General features: G+C 36.1%; 1 protein-coding gene across 6 annotated transcripts in view; it reads left to right on the top strand.

The window, feature by feature from the left end:
- The window catches only part of MEF2A (myocyte enhancer factor 2A), a 241,816-nt gene that overhangs the window by 203,627 nt on the left and 18,239 nt on the right, over nucleotides 1–19,950 (top strand). For 3 of the 6 annotated variants that reach the window (XM_036734324.1, XM_036734323.1, XM_036734328.1), the window contains 2 exons: nucleotides 16,829–17,016; nucleotides 19,322–19,345. In XM_036734324.1, the coding sequence (XP_036590219.1) occupies nucleotides 16,829–17,016; nucleotides 19,322–19,345 (212 nt within the window). The remainder of the gene's footprint in view (nucleotides 1–16,828; nucleotides 17,017–19,321; nucleotides 19,346–19,950) is intronic. The other 3 variants (XM_036734327.1, XM_036734325.1, XM_036734326.1) reach the window with 1 other exon arrangement.

Below are 19,950 nucleotides of genomic sequence, written 5' to 3' on the forward strand. Positions count from 1 at the left end.
CAAAACACATTTATCTGGAAGACAGGATATGTAGAGAAAACTTAAGGATCATAACCCTCCCAGAGTAACATGGCAAGTCAGAAAACCTGAACACCGTAATGCAAGAAATAATGAGTAGAAAACTACTCATAACTTTTAAACATAGAAAATAAAGCACCAATCAAATGAATCCACAGACTGCCACTAGGAAAAAAAAATATGTTGCAAACTCCAAGACACATAGTATTTAAATTTAACAATTGCTTTGGCAGACAATAACTTTTGCAAGTGATCGGGAAAAAGATCTTCACATATAAGAAGAGAAAATTTGAACAACAGATGACTTAATGTACCCATCAGAAACTGCAGAAGGGAATGGAATAATATATTCCAAAAAGCAGAGGAGCTCAAGATGTAACCCAGCATGATGTACTCTGCAAACCTAAGCCTAATGATCAATGAAAAAAGTGGAGTGAACTTCAGTATAAAAAATAAGGCATTTGAAGGATTCCTGAAAAAAAAAGATAAGATTAGACTTTTTGACTTATGGTCATCCTTAACAACTGAAACATAAGAAATAAACAAACTACTAAGGAGAACGTAATAAATTGTTACCCCATCTCTAGAGATTATTAAAAGAAAAAAATTAGAGAAAGATACCTGTTGGTTTAAAAAGAAGGCACTGTTAAGAGATTTCTTTCTTAAAGTACATAAAAGGGTTAAGATGAAAGTGTCGTTTAAAGAAATAGGAGAAGGTGATGATGGAAGAACAGATCTGAAACAATATGAACTGAACACCTTAAACCTACCCTCCCCATAGCAAAGTCAGTATATTTTGTCGTATTGAAGAGCAAAATGGAAGGGTGCATAAAAGGAGAAATAGAATAGAGAGAGGAATGTGTGATGTATCCTAGTCAAGTAAACAAATAAGAGATGATATTAACTGTGGTCTCTCAGGAAGTAGAGGGACTATAGTAGATTGGGTTAGGTAACAATAAGAGGTACTGAAATCGAAAAGAAAGGTGATGATTTTGACTCAGTTGGAGGAAAGGGTCCCACTGAAGAACATTCCCATGGGAGGAGAGAGATTCTATAATGAAATATGGGGACTTTATGATGGGTCTAATAACACTGCTTTGTAGAGGACGGGAAGAGGGGATAGAAGGATTGTACATGTGAAACGTTACAAATACTGTCTGATTGTTAGGTAGCACTCTAAATATAGTTCTAGGACTGGAGTCAGGAGACCTGAGTTAAAAACTGACCTTAGTCACTTAATCTGTCTGCCTCAGTTTTCTCAACTCTAAAATGGAGATAATACCTCCCAGGGTTATTGTTAGGATGAGATGAGATAATATCTTTAAAGTGCTCAGTGCAATGACATTTTAATATATACTTGTTACCTTCTCACCCTTCCTTTTTGATGTATTAATCAGTTCTGCTAATTTTTTCTTTTTTTTTTTTTAAGAAAAATCTTTATTATGAGGAGTTACTCTCTGAGAAGTTATGGAGGAGGAATACAATAGGAAATCTAGGCAGTATAAAAACAAAGATACTGAAAATTTATTTTTAAAAAGTTACATATTGAATTTCTCACCTAAAAAGAAAAGCGAGTTCTACTTAATGGAGAGGCACTATTTTATATATAGTGATTCCTTTTTTTCCTATATGTGAAAATACTCATTTTATTTAATGTTTTTTAAGTTCAGAATAAAAATAAATGGGAAATAATTCTCTTAGACTCTTAATAACTGTGTAGTGGTCAAGTCATAACCTCTAGGTCTCAGTTTCTTCATCTGTAAAATGATAGAGCTATACTTGACTGCTGGGGTCTCTATAGCAGGTGCTCATAAATTTTTTTTATTTTTTTCATTTCAGTTGCTATAGCCTGAGGCTAGTATAGCGCTTGGTCCCATTTTTCCATTGTTCATTCTGTTTTTCTCTATGTCCTTTTTCATTCTTCATGCCCTCCACTCAGTATAGAATTTGTTGAATATATGTGAAATATATATGAAAATAAAAATGTATAAGTTAGACTTCCATTCTGCCTATTAACATCTCCCTGTTGTGCTGTATTCTTGACCCTGATGGTGCATATGTATTTCTACTTTCCAAGTAAATCTATCTTTAATTAACGTTATTTAGACTGAGAGCACTTATATTCCATAGAAATCATCTTGTTAAGAACTAAATAAGTAGTTTTTAAAATGCATGAAGATGATTTCTTTTAAAATTGGTATATATTCCAGGCTTAAGAAATCTCAGAACTGAATGTGTTTAAATGAAAAAGAATTTTAAAACATTTTTTCTTAATAAAAATCTTTGTAATTTTGTAAGTAAAAAAGAACCAAGATGTGAATTCTTATTAAGGAATGTGACTTTTGGCCATTTTAACAACTCTTATTTTTGTCTGTCATTTGGAGATACCTTTTTGTATTTTGGATGGGAAATTACAAAGAGACCTCATTCCTAATTTAAAATTTTTGATGTTTGGGTTGTGGTTCAACAAAATTACTTTGTTTCCATAGGCAACTTTTAGGGCTTTATTTCCAATTGTATTTTTAGAAATCCTGAATTTTGCAAGGAACACCTTTACTATGTATATAAATGCTTTGGGTTTTTAAAAAAATTTTTTTACTAAAACTTGCCAAGCACAGAGTGACTCAGTTTCTGTGTTTTCAATGAAAATTCAATATTCCTCTACAAATACGCACGTGCGAACGCGCACACACGGATGTGTGAGCCACTATATTACTAGATTACATTCAATAAACACTGAGCAATAATAAGGTACCAAGGTGCAAGAAGTGAATTTGAATTAAAGCCACTAACATCTGTTCCATAGGATTTTATAGTGTAGTGGAAAGATAAGCAGTGTATCTATAGTATAACATTAAAAAAAAAAGCTGGCATTTCCCAAGCTTGGACCCAAAAGACAAGGCATATCTTCCCTTCTTGCAGAGGTGGTGGACTATGAGTATGAAATAAGACATATGTCATACTTTTTCAATAAGTTTTTTTAGTTTTGCTTAAATTCTTTTTTTTTCTTTTGTTATTTGTTTTAAGGGATGGCCGTCGGGGTGGGAAGGGAATGGGGATACATTGGAAACATAGATAATGTAAGATTTCCATAGAAAAAAGTTAAATAAAAATTTGTTTTAGTGGTTGACATTTGTAAAATGTTTCTAAGTTTAAAAAAAATACTTAAGCATTCTCTTATTTGTTCCTTATATGTTGGTATATTGGTATTTTTTTCTTATTTTAGAGATAAGAAAAATAAATTCAGCATATGAGGTTGTTTGCCCAAGTCCATTAGGTAGTTAAGTCAGAGCTAGGATTTGAACCTAGACCTCCTTGGTCCAAGAGTCTTTTCACTATACTACAGCTTTAAAAAGAAATATGAGCCTTAAGTGAGACTGAAATAAATAAGAAAGATCACATCTGGAGATCAGGATTCAGGGAATGTTCCATGGAGGAAAAGATATTTGATCTGGGCCTGAAAGGAAGAATTGGAAGAATCTTTGTCAGGCAGAAATGAGGGATATTTTAGATAGAAAACCTAGCCATCAGCAAAGGCACAGAACTAGAAAAATGCAAAGAACTGATTAGGTTGGAGTGAAGTATAGGGTATTATCAAAAAGATTTCTGGGAAATAAGGCTAAGAAAGTAGATTGGGGCCAGACTGTGGGGGTCTTGAATGCCATGCTAACAAATACGTGTTTAATTTTGCTATCAGTAAGCAACCATTGATGTTTTTTAAACGGGATAATGAAATAATCAGAGCTATGCTTTTGAACAGTTAATCTAACATGCTACATTGTATTAACTGGAAGAAGGAGAAACTAGGCAAGGAACCAGTTATAAGGTTGTTGCAGTAGCCCAGGAAGAAGTTAAGGAAAGGCTGGACCAGGATGGTGACAGTGAAAATGTAAAGAAAATGATGCATGAGACATGGGAGAAGGGAAGAGTCAAAAATGACACCAAAGTTCTAAGCCTGAGTGCTTGGGACGACAGTGGTATGATGGTCAGAAATATTAAAGTTAGGAGGAAGAGATTGATAGAAAAGATATACATGTTGAATTACTATAGTGAGGATTATTGATTGACAAATGCTAATTACTAATAGCAATACTAATTTGCAATGCAATTAGATCATATGTTTAAGTTGAAAGCAGAACTATTGGTTCTAGGCAAATTTAATGACAGAATTTGAACTAGTAGCAATTAAGATTGGTGGTAAACCTTAAGAAAGAGAAATATAATGAATGTAAAGTTAAAGACAATAAATGAATATTCAGAAATACTTCAGTTCAAATCACCTCTACTCCATAGACCTGTGGTGTAATTACTTAGCTTCTCTCTGCTTAACTCTCCATCCCTGAAATGGAAATCTATCAGAATGTTATTTTCTAATATTATTGTTATTAGAATTGCAAAAATAAATTGGGTCATTAATATTTCTAAGCCATTTTAGATTTCATTGAACCTAAAATTTATGATGCACATAGTAATAACAGGCAAAATTTGCCAGCAAATTTATTTTTTCTCCTACTTGCAGGATGTTTTAGACAAACCAACCTAACTGAAGTGCCAAGGGCACCCTAAGACAGAGACAAGAGGCAGCTTTCGCCAGTTGTATCAGATCAGTGGCACCACCTCTGCTCTTATCCTAAAGGGAGATATCCGAGGACACTGAGACTAGGAGCCCTGGAAATAGCAATGCCACCCAGACCACCAGCCCCACCTCCAGCTTGGCCTTACAGTTATCATTGAGGGAAGCAGTTCCTATGTGAAGGTTCATCTTCCTCCCCACCACTACCTTCACCAGCGCTGACCAATTGTCACTGACAGCCAAGTGAGACCAAGAGTCCCTAAATGTTAGTGCTTCCCTCTCCCTCTCTCTGGAGCGTAGTGGTGGGGAGTGACGTTAGTGCTTACTTCTCCCCTCCAGGGTGGCCTTCCCTGGAAATGACAGTAAAGACGTATGATTATCTGTTTTGTGACTGCACCTTTGGGACCATTAGAGTCTTTACATCTGATTTGGTGCTGAATCCTATATGTGTTTGGCCTGTCCCAGTATAATAGGAGCTCTTTGGGAGGAGGGTCTCTCAGCTTTTATGTTTCATCACTTAGCACAGTGCTTTGCACATAGCAAGTGCTTATCAATTTTTTTTTCATTCATACTAGCCACTAGTGATGCAAACACAAAAAATAGCCCCTACTCTCAAGAAACACACCTGCTACGGGGGGGGGGGGGGAGATACAGCATGTACAAATTTAAATATAATGCAAGGTGAGTTGAGTGAAAGTGAACTAAGGCGGGGCAGGGGAGGAAGTGTTAGTAGACGACTTCATGGAGGAAGTGTTGCTCGAAATGAACCTTGAAGACAGACAGAAATTTTGAGAAAAATTTGAACAGCATGTGCAAACAAGCCAATATATCATAAATGCCCAATCAATTAACAATACTAGGCCTACAGGAAGAAAAATGAAATAACCTTTACCCTTAAGGCAATTACATTCTATTGAGGAAATGACATGTTGCTGTTCAACATGTACATACAAAATAAATACCAGGCACTAGCTGCTGAAAAGATCATTAAAGACTTCACATAGCAAGTGGTACTTGAGCTGAACTTTGAAGAAATCTAGAGATTCCAAGAGGCAAGTAGAAGGATCAAAGACTTTCCAGGCATGGGAAACAAAGACAGTGTTCTGGGTGAAGGAAGCAAAGCCAGTTCAGCAGGATCAAAGAGTGCATGATTGGGAAGTGCAGGTGCAAGTACACCTGCAAATTAGGTTGGATCCAACTTGTGAGGATTCAGAATGCCCAACAGTAGAATTCGTATTTGAATCTAAAGATATTAGAGAGCCACTAGAGTTTATCGAGCAGAGGAGGAGTGACATTGTCGGAGTTGTATTTTAGGAAAATCACTTTGGCAGTTGTGTGACAGTGGGGCAGCTAGGTGGCGCAGTGAGTAGAGTACCAGCCCTGGAGTCAGGAGGACCTGAGTTCAAATCCAGCCTCAGACACTTGACACATGTAGTAGCTGTGTGACCTTGGGCAAGTCACTTAACCCCAATTGCCTTGCCAAAAAAAAGGCGATTGTGTGACAGAGAGACTAGAGGGAAGAGACTTGAGGAAGGACACCAATTAGGACACTATTGTTGGGGGAGTGGTAATGACGGCCTCAAGTATAAGGTGGTCATGTGAGTAGAGAGGTAAATGGTTGTCAAAGATGTTGGGGCAAGATAAGTTTTGGTGACTGATTAGATATGTGGTGTGAGGGAGAGTGAGGTGTCAAGTATCATTACTCTGAGCTTACGAAGGGCTTTAAATGCAAAACAGAGCATTTGGTGTTTGTTCCAGTGGCAATAAGAAGCCACTGGAGTTTATAGGGGGAATAGGAGGGGCGAGGTGACATGATTTAGGAAAAATCGCTTAATGGATGAATGGAGAATGGGTTGGAATGAGGAGAAACTTGAGGCAGACAGGTCCACTGGCAGACTATTGCAGTAATCAGGGTGTGATGTGATGAGGGCCTGTACCAGAGTTGTGGCAGTGTCAGAGGAGAGAAGGAGGCATATTCAAGAGTTGTTGCAAAGGTGAAATCATTAGGCCTTTGCAAAAGATTGGATTGGGAGGGTAGGGAGAGGATGAGATGGCAAAGATTCCAGGTAACTCTTAGATTGAGAGCCTGAGGGACTGGTAGGATGGTATTGACCTCTACAATAATAGGGAAGAGTGCCCTGGGGTGGGACTGGCGGGGAGGGAGGTTAGTGGGAAGGATAATAAACTCTGTTTTGGATGTTTAAGATGTCCACTGGATGTCTAGTTCGAGGTGTCTGAAAGGCAGTTGGAGATGTGAGATTAGAGCTTAGCAGAGAGATCAGGTAGGAAAGATAGATCTGAGAATCATCAGCATAGAGGTGGTAATTAAATCTATGGAAGCTGATGAGATCACTAAGTAAAGTAGTATGGTGGAAGAAGAGGGTCCAGGACAGAATCCTGAGGGACACCTACTGTTAGAGGCCATGATCTGGAGGAGGAACCAGCAAAATAGATGTAGAACCAAGCAGTCAGGTAGGAAGAAAACCAGGAGAGAGGGCTATCCAAAAACCTAGAAAGAAGAGAGTATCAGGGAAGAGTGATCAGCAGTGTCCAAGGCTGCACAGAGATCAAGGAGAATGAGGATTGAGAAAAGGCCACTGGATTTGGCAACTAAGAGATCATTGGTAACTTTGAAGAGAGCAATTCCTTTGGTCTTAAGGAATTTGCATTCTATCTGGTGAGTTGGGGAGGTATTTTAAACATAACAACTATTATTATTAGTGACAGTGATTAAAAGTAACAACAATAGAGAACCCAGGAGAAGGAAGTCTGTATGTGTTTTGAAAGGGGCACAAATTGAGTTCCTTTTTAGACATACTGAGTTCTGAAACAATCAGCAAGTAGCTGAGAAAGTGCATTGAAAACTCAGAAAAGAAGTCAAAGATGGAGATATATATATATATATGTAAGATTTGAAGCAATGGGAACCTATTATGTCTTATAGCACAATAATGATGATGATGATGCCAGCTAACATTTATGTGGCACTTTAAGGGTTGCAGAACAGTTTACATTATTATATGATCTTTACAACAGTCCTGTGAGTTAGGTATCATATCACCATTTATAGATGAGGAAACTGTCAGAAAGAGGTTGATTTACTTGCTTGGGGTGACACAACTAAGAAGTTTTTGAGGAGAGACTATGTTTACTGTGGTTTGTTGGCTCTTTGAAGATCTACCTGAAAAACTTGAACCATTGATGAATTCTTATGGGACATCCAGAGAAAGAATATTCATAACAGATATAAAGCATTAAGAGTTAGGAAGAAGTATTGTTGGTTCAAGAGAGGAAAATTTCAAGGAGGAATTTAACAGTTATTTGAAAGCCTGTGACCCACTTAAATTTGATATTCCTACAGCTGTTTTAGACTCCTCTAATCTTTACTCCAGTTATGAACTTAACCCTGCTTTCTTCCACAAATTGCATTTAACCTTGACATATATTTGATATTAATGCTTTACAGTCTTAACCAAGTGTTGAGTAGAGATAGTTTTATTTTTTATATTTGTATCCCCCTGGCCTACACAGTGACTGGCACAGAGTAGGTTCCTAGTAGATACTTGTTGGTTAACTGTATGCCATTCTTTTGCTTAATTGTTATCAGTATTTTTTTGTCTTAGATTGTGAACCACAAGGGGGCTTACAATGAATCTTTAGTGCTAATAAAAAAATCATCCAAACATTATTCATTTTAATGTTTCTGTTATCAGGTATGGCCATTCCATATTAATTTATTTCAGAACTCCCAGATTATCAATAGTTTTACCTCAAAAGCCTAAACTATAATTTTGTTCTACAAATGAATATACTTTTAAGACTATGCTTTTTAAATGTATTTTTGCTTTTTTTCAACAATACAGCATACAGATTTATTGGCAAAAATTTCATATATTGATGATAAAATGATTCCTTAACCTTAAATTGAATGAATTGTTTTTCAGAGTATCATTTAAAATCTGCCCATCCATTCAGTTCCTAAAATGAAATCACAGAAAAGATTAATGACATCATTGACTACAAATTATTCTTAGAATAGTAGTAATAAAAACATAAGAGTTCTTTCCAGCCAGAGAATGCATTGCTTCAGTTGATGTGATTTATATACCTAAATATGAGCTAGACTGAATTGAATGTTATGTCTTGTAGCTGTAGAACAATAAATGAGATTCGCTGCATTAATTTTCTGAAGGCATTCATTTGTGATTTGCTAAAGATGATTGTTGTCACTTTTGTTACTATAATAAATTATCACAACTAAAAAACAGTTTTACCACTGTAAAATTTGTTCATTTATTTTGAAAATATACTATTTTTTCCAAACATAAGATATGAAAGTGTTAAACATCTTTTTTACATTTGAAAATTAATTACATACCAGTTATAATTAGTATAAAATCAAAATTATGTCAGCAACCTATGCAAATTATCTGCATTTTATTAATGTCTTATTTTTTGTCATTTTGGCCTTTAAAGAAATTAATTAGAATTTAAAAAGTTTGCCAAAAGCATATTGCTCTATGCTGTACAGAATAACAAATGGTATTTTGAAGATGATTATAAATTGAGTATGGCAAGTTGCCAGATACTTACATCACCCTGAAATCATTATCTACTTCTAGTTCTTGACCTTACATTAAAAAATACAATGCTTTTAGCTCCCCTTTCACTCTATTTATAATTTGATTTTTCTGAGTATATCTATCTGAGAAACATGTAGAAGTGCAAAAGCCTCTTTAGACAGCAATATTTTAAATGTAAATGTGTTCCTTTGCATTATCTTGAAGTTCTTTTAGAGAGTGACAGGCAGGTTATTTCTTTGTCCTTTTGATTTGAATGCAAATTAAGTGAATAATCTCCTATAGAAAATAGAATTATATAATTGTTGTGAGCAAATATGTATTAAGCATGGATATGACCTCAATATTTAATATTAAGAGGAACAATTATTCTTTTAAAAGTTCTGATACAGTTATATAGACCTGTGATACTGCAGTTCTTAGTCCTTTTTTCCCTGGGGATTGGGAGGAAGATGATGAAGGAGGAGTAAAGGTAGTTGTTTTTTTTTTTAATTGTGTACTAAACATACTGTAGCATAATCCCTTGGCATGCAAATTATTTTAAATCCCTCTGTCTTGCCACTAGATGAGATATTCTCCCAGGAGGTGCAATTGTGAGTAGGTTATTGTTTTAGTGGCACTATTAAAAACATGAAATGTTTTCTGAAGGCTGTCAGTACAATCTAATAAGGGCTACAAGAAATGACTATGTGTGTAGTTGTGTGGAAAAGAGAAACTGGCCAGTCTTAACAGAAAAACTACGCAAACCCATGAAAAGAGAATGCAGGACATTATCTTAAAGTTAGTTCATTATGCCCCAAAGTGGAAACTGATTGCTTAATATGATAAGATGGGTCATTGAGAGTTGTACTATGCATTACAAGGAAAAGGGATAAGAATTAAGTAGGAGCAAAGAACTGTTGAAATTACAAGTTAGCCCCAGTAGTTAAGAAACTGAGTCTTCATGGAAGCTGGGGAAATGAAGAAGGTAGAAAATGACATCCCAGATGTAAGCTCACCTGTTATTGTCCTCCTTTATACATATTCAGACCTAAAGCTAAAAATCCTGGTGGAACAAGCACAAAAGATCTGGAAGTTTTAATAGGTATTGCAAGCTTTGTATGTGTTAGCAGTATGATAGAGCAGCCAAAAATGTTAATGCAATCTTGGACTTCATTGAGAGGCATAGCTTACTTACAGGAGGAGTGAGGACGGTACTGATAGCCCTTCTTAACAGCACTTTGATTGGACCACTTTTAGAGTATTGTGTTCAGCCCTAGGTGCTTCACTTTAAAGGAAGGGAACCAGGATGGTGAAGGGTCTTAATAGTCCGTGTTATAGGAGGGTAGTTTGAAGGAGCTGGAGTTTAGCTTGTAGAAGAGGCGGTGCATTAAAGTGTCAGGGTGATAGCTGTGTTCAGGTATCTGAAGGGCTGTCATATTGAAGAGGTATTGGGTTTTCTGTTTGGTCCCAGAGGACAGAACCAGGAGCAAGAGTTAGAACTTAAAGAGCCAAATTTAACCTTGATCTCAAGGGGAACTTCATAGCAATTAGAGCTGTTCAAAAATGAAATGAACTCCCAAAGGAGCTATGGTTCTCCTTCATTGGAGAACACAAGTAGAGACTAGATGGCCACTTGTCAGGTATTGTATAGTGTAGATTTCTTTCAGTCGTAAGTTTCACTAGATGGCCATCGAGGTCCGTCCCAACCCTAAATTCTGTGATTCTGCAGTTACTAGAGATGACAGTCATACAAGCTTATCAGCATGCCATGTTATCTTAATAATTTTTCAGTTTCTTAGTTCCATAATGCAGATATCTTTTCCCATTGTGATAAAGTATTCACATAGCTGTGTTTTCAACAGCTTTTTTCTCCCTAAAACTAAATAGTTTTTTAGCCTCTTCTTAGCTGAACTATAGAATTCACAAACTATGCTTTTCACCCATTTATCTCCTTGTATTTTACATTAACTATTTTTAAGAACTGAAATAAAGTTCCCACCATCTATTATTTCCTTCACTCCTATTTGCCTGCTGCTGAATTGAGCTGGAGAATAGCATGAAACTGTGGTGATTGAGTATACTTCAAATTTGTGTTATCTAATCTCAGCTGTACCATCACTAAAATCCATCAGTAAACATTCATCAAGCACCTGCTCTGTGCCAGGCACAGTGCTAAGCATTAGAGATTTAAAAAAGAAGAAGCAAAAGAGTCCCTGCTCTCAAGGAGCCTACCAGCACAACCCAGCTATATACAGGATAAAGGGGAAATAATTAAGGGAGGGAAGGCACTGTTAAGAGAGGTTGGGAAAGACTTTCTATAGAAGATGAGATTTTAGTTGTGACTGAAAAGAAGCCGGTGAAGTCAAGGAAGAAAGAATTCCAGGCCTGAAGACAGCCAGAGGGAATGCACTGAGTAGAGAAATGGAGCATCTTCATGGGAACAGCCAGGAAGTGAATACAGAGAGAGGTGGAAGGTGTAGGAAGACTAGAAAAATAGGTGGGAGCTGAGCTACAAAGGACTGTGAATGCCAAACAGAGGATTTTGTATTTTGTTCTGGAGGCAATAGGGAGCCCCTGGAATTTATTGAATAGTAGAGTGATATGGTCAGGCCTGTACTTTTGAAAAACCACTTTGCTGGCTGAAGGGAGGATAGTTTGGAGTGGGGAGACACTTGAGGTAGGCAGACCCACCAGCAGCCATTTCAGTCATTCAGGCATGAGTTGATAAAGTCCTGCACTAGAGTAGTGGCAACATCAGAGGATAGGAGGCACATCCAGTCTGTGTTGCAAAGGTGAAATTGAGAAATCTTGGCAACAGCTTGGATATTGGGAGGTAGGGTGGTAAAAGATAGTAAGGAGTGCACGATGACTCCTTTGTTGGGAGCCTGAGGGACTTGGAGGATATCATTGCCCTGTATGGTAATAGGAAAGGAAGGAGAAGCAAAGGGTTTAGGAAGGAAGATAATCAAGTTCACTTTTGGATGTTTAGTTTAAAATGTCTACTGGACATCCTGTGCAACTTGTCTGAAAAGCAGTTGGAGATTGAAGAATAAGCAGAATAAAATAGGTAGATTAAAAAAATTAAACATTTTATTTTTTCCCCAGTTACATGTAATTTTTAAAATTCTTGAGTCCTAAATTCTATCCTTCCCTCCCTCTCCTCCACCTTCCCTGAGATGGTAATCAATCTGATAAAGGTTATATATGTGCAGTCTTATAAAACAGTTTCCCATCTTAGTCCTTTTGTTCAATAAGGAAAGAAGGAAGGAAGGAAGGGAAAAAGTAGGTTTCAGTCTGTATTCAGACATCAGTTCTGTCTGTGGAGGCGGATAGCATTTTTCATCATGATTCTTTTGGGCTTGTATTGGATCATTGTATTGAGAATAGTTAAGTCATTCACAATTCTTCATTGTACAATATTGCTATTCCTGTGTACAGTGTTCTTCTGGTTCTGCTCACTTCACTTGGTATCAGTTCATGTAAGTGCAGGTTTTTATGAAATCACTACTTGTCATTTCTTACAGCACAATAATATTCCATTCCAACCATATACTACAACTTGTTCAGCCATTCCCCAGCTGATGGGCATCCCCTCAATTCCCGATGCTTAGCTACCACAAAAAGAACTGCCATAAATATTTTTGTAGAGGTAGATTCTCTTCCCTCTTTTTTTTTCCTTTAATCTCGTTGGAATATAAATCTAGCAATGGGTATTGCTGGAGCCAAGGGTGTGCAGTTTTATAGACCTTTTGCCATAGTTCCAAGTTGCTCTCCAGAATGATTGGATCAGTTCACAATTCCACCAGCAATGCATTAGTGTCCCAGTTTCCCACATCCCCTCCAACATTTATCATTTTCCTTTTCTGTCATGTTCGCTGATCTGACATATGAGAGGTAGTACCTCAGAGTTATTTTAATTTGCGTTTCTCTAAATCAGTGGTGGTTTAGAGCAGGGCTGTCCAACCTTAGGTTTTTATTGAAACAATAGACAATATAGTTTGATTTGCCACTTCAGTGAGAGTTCTGGGGTAGCTGGGCTTCCTTTACTAAAGCATGTATGTAAATTTCTATGCTTGTAGGCTGGCCACATAAATCTCACTGCGGTCCACATTTTGGGCGGCCCTGATTTAGAGCATTTTTAAAAAATAAATTTTTTATTTGTAATTTACAACACTCAGTTCCACAAGTTTTGGGGTTCCAAATTTTCTCTCCCTCCCCCCCCAAGATGGCATGTAACCAATGCAGGCTCTACATATACCTTCACATTGAACTTATTTACATAATAGTCCAGTTGTAAAGAATTATAACTAATGGAATGAATTATGAGAAAAAAGAAACAAAACCAAAAAAGAAGGAAAAAAAGAGAGAGCAAATAGTTTGCCTCAGTCTACATTCAGACTTCATAATTCTTTCGCTGGATGTGCATAGCTTTTTTCATCATGAATCTTTTGGAGCTGTCTTTGAACCTTGCATTGATGAGAGGAGCCAAGTCTGTGAAAGTTAGTCCTTACAGATACCATGTTTCTGTAATCATGTATAATGATCTCCTGGTTCTGCTTCCTTCACTCAGCATCAGTTCTATAAGTCTTTCCAGGTTGTAATGAAGTCGATCTGCTACTCATTTCTTATAGCACAATAGTATTCCATTACATTCATATACCACAACTTGTTCAGCCATTCCCCAATTGATGGGCATCCCCTTGATTTCCTGTTCTTTGCCACCACAGAAAGAGCTGCTATAAATATTTTTGTACATACCGGTCCATTTCCCATTTGTGTGATCTCTCTGGGATACAGCCCTAGAAGTGGTATTGCTGGGTCAAAGGGTATGCACATTTTTATAGCCCTTTGGGCATAGTTCCAAATTGCTCTCCAGAATGGCTGGATCAGTTCACAACTCTACCAACAATGTAACAATGTTCCAATTTTCCCACATCCTCTCCAGCATTTGTCATTTTCCTGTTTTGTCATGTTAACCAACCTAACAGGAGAGATGTGGTACAAATTGTACAAAATCAATTGTGGTACAAAGCCAGGAATTTGAATTTCAGACTTGACTGACTTCTTTCAGTATGGAAAGCAAAACAAAAAAAAAACCTTTATTAAATATTAAAGCAATGTTTAAATGTGAGCCATTAAGGTTAATTTTTTGTCCTTGCTGTAATATTGCTCATAGATCCATATGTTGTCTTGCATCGTTAAGAAAACAGAAAAAGTAGACTGATGTATCATACTAAATATATAACCTCTTCCAACTTTCTTTCACTAATCTAATTGCTTATCTGTTCATCGCCCCCCAACATGAAATCTCTATCCCAACTGACCTAATCTGTTTACCATCACCCACTCATGATTTGTTCATTCCTGCCCTTCATCATTTTTTACTAAAAAGCTCCATTCCCTTCTATCAACCAACTTGTCGCTGCCCTCTCTTAGAATGCTGCACAAAAGATCATTTCTAGGAAGGCTTTCATGTTTAGTCCTGCCAGGCTTTGATAATTGCTATATTTTATATTTCCTCAGCACTATGTTTACTTTCTTTTGTTCATATGTTGCTTTATAAACATGTTATTTATTTTCATGTCTCTATCCATTTTCCAAGTAAATGATAAACTCCTAGAGAAAAGGGTGCCTATTTGACTTATACATCCCCTTTTCTCCCTCTAATAATGTTCTGCAAATGGTACTTAAATGTTTACTGACTAATTATGCACACTTTGTACTACTAACCGATTGGTAACTTATTGTTTGGTTAATATTCGTATGGTAAGCACTATTACTGGGAAATACAGAAAGCCCACTAAGAGCTTTACAGTTTGTTATACACAATGGTATATTCATTCTTGATAGACTTTGTTTATAAGCACCAAGCTTTTGCTTAAGCAAAATAAATTGTTAATACCATAGCTTTGTCTTTTTGTAATTTTCAGTGATTTTGAATTAAACTTTACTTACTGTAGTAGAATTGGACACAAGGGACTATTCAGAATAGGATAATAATATAATATTCAGAGTAGATAGGCCCTGTAAACTATTAAAAGGAAATTTCACACACAGTAAATTTATAACTACTACTACTACTATTCTTCCTCCTCCTCCTCCTCCTACTACCACTACTACCAGCTAACATTTATATAGTGCCTACTATGTGCCAACCTTCAGGCTAAGCATTTTACAATTATTATCTTGTTTGATCTTGACAGCGACCTTGGGAGGTAGGTGCTGATATTATCCCCATTTTACAGAGAAGGAAACTGAGGCAAACAAAGGTTAAGTCACTTGCTCAGGATCACATAGCTAGTAAATGTCTGAGGCCGAATTTAAACTCAGGTCTTCAAAAACACGAACATTTCATATGTTTTTACTGATCATACATTTATAGCCTTTATCAGATTGCATGCTGTCTTAGGGAGGAGGGAGGATGGAAGTCAATGCTGACAACTAAAAACAAAGTTTTTGAAAATAAATAAAAACATCCTGAGAAGTGGTCCATAGACTTCATCAGACTGTCAGAGGGGTTCATGGCACAAAAAAGGTTAAGAATGCTTTGTCTAGAAAGATAAAAGTGGGTTTGCACAAGATTACAAGTAGAAAGTGGCCACTGGGTTGTGGCTGGGTTTAAAATTTTTTAAAAGGATTATTTCAGACAAATTTAGCTGAATATAAAAACTCCCTCTAAATACATTGATCTTTTGATTAGACCATGCTGTTGTCTACTTATTAAGAATTCTAGGGAGGATCCTTGCTTTATGTGTGTATTTGTGCTCTGTGAGTTGTGTGGCCTCTTTAAATTCTCATCTTTTCCTTCTCTAAGATAGTCTTGTTGATTTTAGGGTGGAGGGTTGGGCCAGTAAGCAAGAGAGGATCCCAGTTACCAGAATCATAGCAATGTTTGGACAGCAGCTCTCTTTTTTTCCTCGTATATCTGATGATAGCAAGCACTATTATCCTCAATTAGTCTTTGAGTTTTTAAAAATCTTGAAGTATTTGGATATGTCTTTTCAATAAAAGAAAAAAAAATTCACTCCCATGAAGTGCTTCTGCCAGTTGTTTTGTTGTGAAACTTTTTGGTTTGACCTCAGGTTCCAAAGCTTCCCTTTCTCCTGCGATCTTTGCTGCTCAATCAGATCTTCATTCAGAATCCTGATTCAGATTTCTTTCAGAATTCTTTACATAAGGTCAAATTTATGTAATGTGAATTTATGTAAGACAAAGACTGTCTATAGTACTTATCCCGCAGCACAATTATGAATATCAGTTAAGAACACAAATGAAGTATATTGTAACCTTTAAAGCGCTATGTGAATAACAACCTTTTTCATTATGTAGCAAGAAGAGCTGTTGTCCATTAGTAAAGACATTTTTATTGTGAAGTATTTGAGGTCTAAACTCATTCACCTCTTGGGAACTTTTCCAAGATCTCGAGCTCACTATGATAAATATTGTTCAATATACTGAATTGTTTTGTGATTCATATAACTATGTGATAAGGAGCACTAGTCTTAAACATCTACACATACATTGAAGTTATATGAGCTCTTTTTGATATTCATTTTCCTTCAGTTCTTCTAAATGTCAAAAGATACTGGTTTTTCTTTTATGAGTTGTTTTTGTATCTTTGCTATTTTAATATCCATTTCTGCTCATTGTATTGATTAATATTTTTATTTTCTAGGGAATGGCTTTGTAAACTCAAGAGCATCTCCAAATCTGTTAGTATCTACTGGGGGAAGTAGTTTAGGCAAAGTAATGCCTACAAAATCTCCCCCTCCTCCTGGAGGTGGAAACCTTGGAATGAACAATCGAAAACCAGACCTTCGAGTAGTTATCCCCCCTTCTAGCAAGGGTATGATGCCTCCATTGGTAAGTTCAACCATTCTTCAACACCATTCTTTAAAACATATTCTATGTAGATGTAATTATTTGACCTGGTTCACAGCTTCCTCTGGTGATGAAAATGGCCCTCCTATTTATTTAATGAAGGATCATGATTAGGAGAACATTGGCATATAAATGTTTTACATTTAATATAGATCTATGTAACTTTAGCCAACAGGTTAGGCCAATAGGTTAGGCAGAATATTGTTGAAGTAAAAATGACTTGCCTTACAATGAAGAATAGGTGATAAACTTATTTGTGAGAGATTTGTAGGGCAAGCCACCGGGTTGGTTTCTCTATTCTTTCCTGTTCACATCATTGAAGAGTGCTTAAAAACTAGAATGAAAAGTATCTAGTAACTTCACTTTTCTTTCATGCCCCCCTCCCCCCATAGACAGCTTAGCTATCATTGTAAACTGCACCTTGTTTTCTTAGCACAACTTCCAATTATTTTTCAGGCCCTAATTTCATTTGTATGGAGAAGATAAAGCCAGGAATGTACTTAATTTGACTTTTGTAGTGGATAAAAACATGGTTATTATGGGCAGTTTAGCAAGTTTGTGTTTTAAGATTATACCCTAATAATTTAAAGGCCCTCCACCCTTCATTACCTAACACACCATTCCATTCCTTCTGGCTAACTGAAAGCAGTACTGGCAGATTTTAAAAAGCACACCTAATTAAAAGGCCCTCTACTTTGAAATTAGTGTCATAATACTTCTACTTGAAGGGCTGGGTGAGGAAGCTTAGAGACTGACTACCCTCCTTATTTTATGAATGAAGAAACCTAGAACCAGAGAAGTTAAGTGATTTGCCCAAAGGTACACAGGTTAGGCTATTCTAAGCCATCCTCAGAGGTAAGATTTAAATTTAGGCCTTCTATATTTTTTGTTGAGGGAATTTGGCATGAGCGATACATTAAAATGCTAAGAAACTAGACCTAAAAGCCACTCACTTTAAATTTAAATATTATAAAGTGATAACCGATAACATATTTATGAAAACAGTTGATAAACTGGTAATAGAAAGGAGTAACTGCATTTAATTTTAAGTTTAAAAAAAGTCTGAAATGAGATTGTTCTGCGCTTTTGGACAGATAAAAATCTTCCCTTTGAAGACTGAAATTCTCTCCATATAAAATATTATGACCTTTAATCCCATTAGATGTGTATTCACTAATGAAAATAAAATATTTGTGAATGTCACAAAACAAATATTTATAGTTTTCTAGGAAGGCATCTTTTAATTGAAGTGGAATTAAATATATCTATAACCAAACAGTGAAGTTATTTTAACCTTATGGAAAGTCCTATTATAAAATGATATTTTGCACAAAGTTAAATAATCACCCATTTTGTTCATGTGACAGGAAGTGTAGGGTAATGGATAGAGAGCTGGCCTTAGAGCCAGGAAGACCTGAGTTCAAGTGTTGCCTCTGACACTTACTAGCTGTGTGACTTCAGGAAAATCATTTAACCTCTAGATGTTCCAAGCAACTCTCTAAGAATGAAGGGTCAAACCTACTTTGATAAAGGGAGTTTCCTCATCCTGGATTTCCATATGCTAATGACGTCATAGGCCAAGTCCCTATCTCTAACTTGTCTTTGTTCATTTGTATGAAAAAAAAACAGAAGACTATTTATTTTAAGCCTGGACTTGTGATTTCATGGGGGTGGGCAGTGTTGGCGCTGCAAGTGTGGATTGACACAGATCAATAACTGGTCTGTAATTTAGTTTTGGAGTTCCCTGGAGAACCAAGAGATTCAGTGACAGATAATGTGTCAGAGGTAACTTGCCCTCGATTATATTGGGCTACTTTTCAAACAGTAATTGAAATAAAAATTTAATTATTCAATTAAAAAAGGAAACATTTCAGTACAGAGTAAAATAGCCTATATAGTTCCTTACCAAAATTAGCTAAATATTTTCAGCTGTGTAAAAAGTACTTTCTGGATGGTTTAAAAAAAAGAGGAACAAATGTGTTCGATTTTATCTGATTTTTGAATTTAAATTTTCAGTATTCTTCCACTTTAATTTATGGCCTTTGCTTGTTTTTATACACTTAAATGATTTTACTTATACAAACTTATGTGCAAGTGAGAAACCTGTGATAGAATTATATGGCAACCTTTGCAGTCTTTATGAATGCACTTTAGGCTTGCATACAGTAGATAGTAGATTAAGTATATAATGATATTGTTAAAACCTAAATGTTTTCTTTAAAAAAAAATAGTTTAGAGCAATGACAGTCTTAGTAACTCTGCTATCCCTCTTGTTTGCTGAGTACAGTCGGAGGAGGATGAATTGGAGTTGGTGAGTGTGGGTTTCTGCTTGATAAGATAAAAGGGGTTCAGAAAGTCTTTGTTTCTATCAAATATTTAAAGTATAAACAATGTTCCCTTTAGCAGATTTTTACTTACTTATTTTGAAGGTATTTGATGAGATAGACTCATGTAAACTAAATTCTGACATTCCCACTTAAAAACATATTATATGCAGTTTTATTTGTTAGAGGGAACATTGAACAGAGCCGTTAAAAAACAAAAAACAAAAAACAGTAGCTGTCCATGAGCAGAAGACACTAAGGATATGGCTTTAGGGAAAAAAAAAACAACCTGAAAGATACTGCATACCTTATATAGTTCCCCAAATTATTAAAATGTTTTTAGAAAGTGACTTCACCCCTGAAGTTCCTCAAATTGTAACACAAGGTCTTGTGTTGTTTCTCCTTGTTTCAAAAAGATTACATCATTTTTGGTGAGGTCACCTTTTCACAGAGTTGGAATTATTTCATGCTGCATGAGAAGATCAGAACCACAAGGGGGTTCCCTGTTTACTAAAAGGAACATATGTGTTTGTAAATAAATTCTTTAATATTTTGCTACTTTATTGGAAGATGAAAAGGAGCTATCCTTTTT

Source organism: Trichosurus vulpecula, chromosome 8, assembly GCF_011100635.1.
Source record: "Trichosurus vulpecula isolate mTriVul1 chromosome 8, mTriVul1.pri, whole genome shotgun sequence".
Lineage (NCBI taxonomy): Eukaryota > Metazoa > Chordata > Mammalia > Diprotodontia > Phalangeridae > Trichosurus > Trichosurus vulpecula.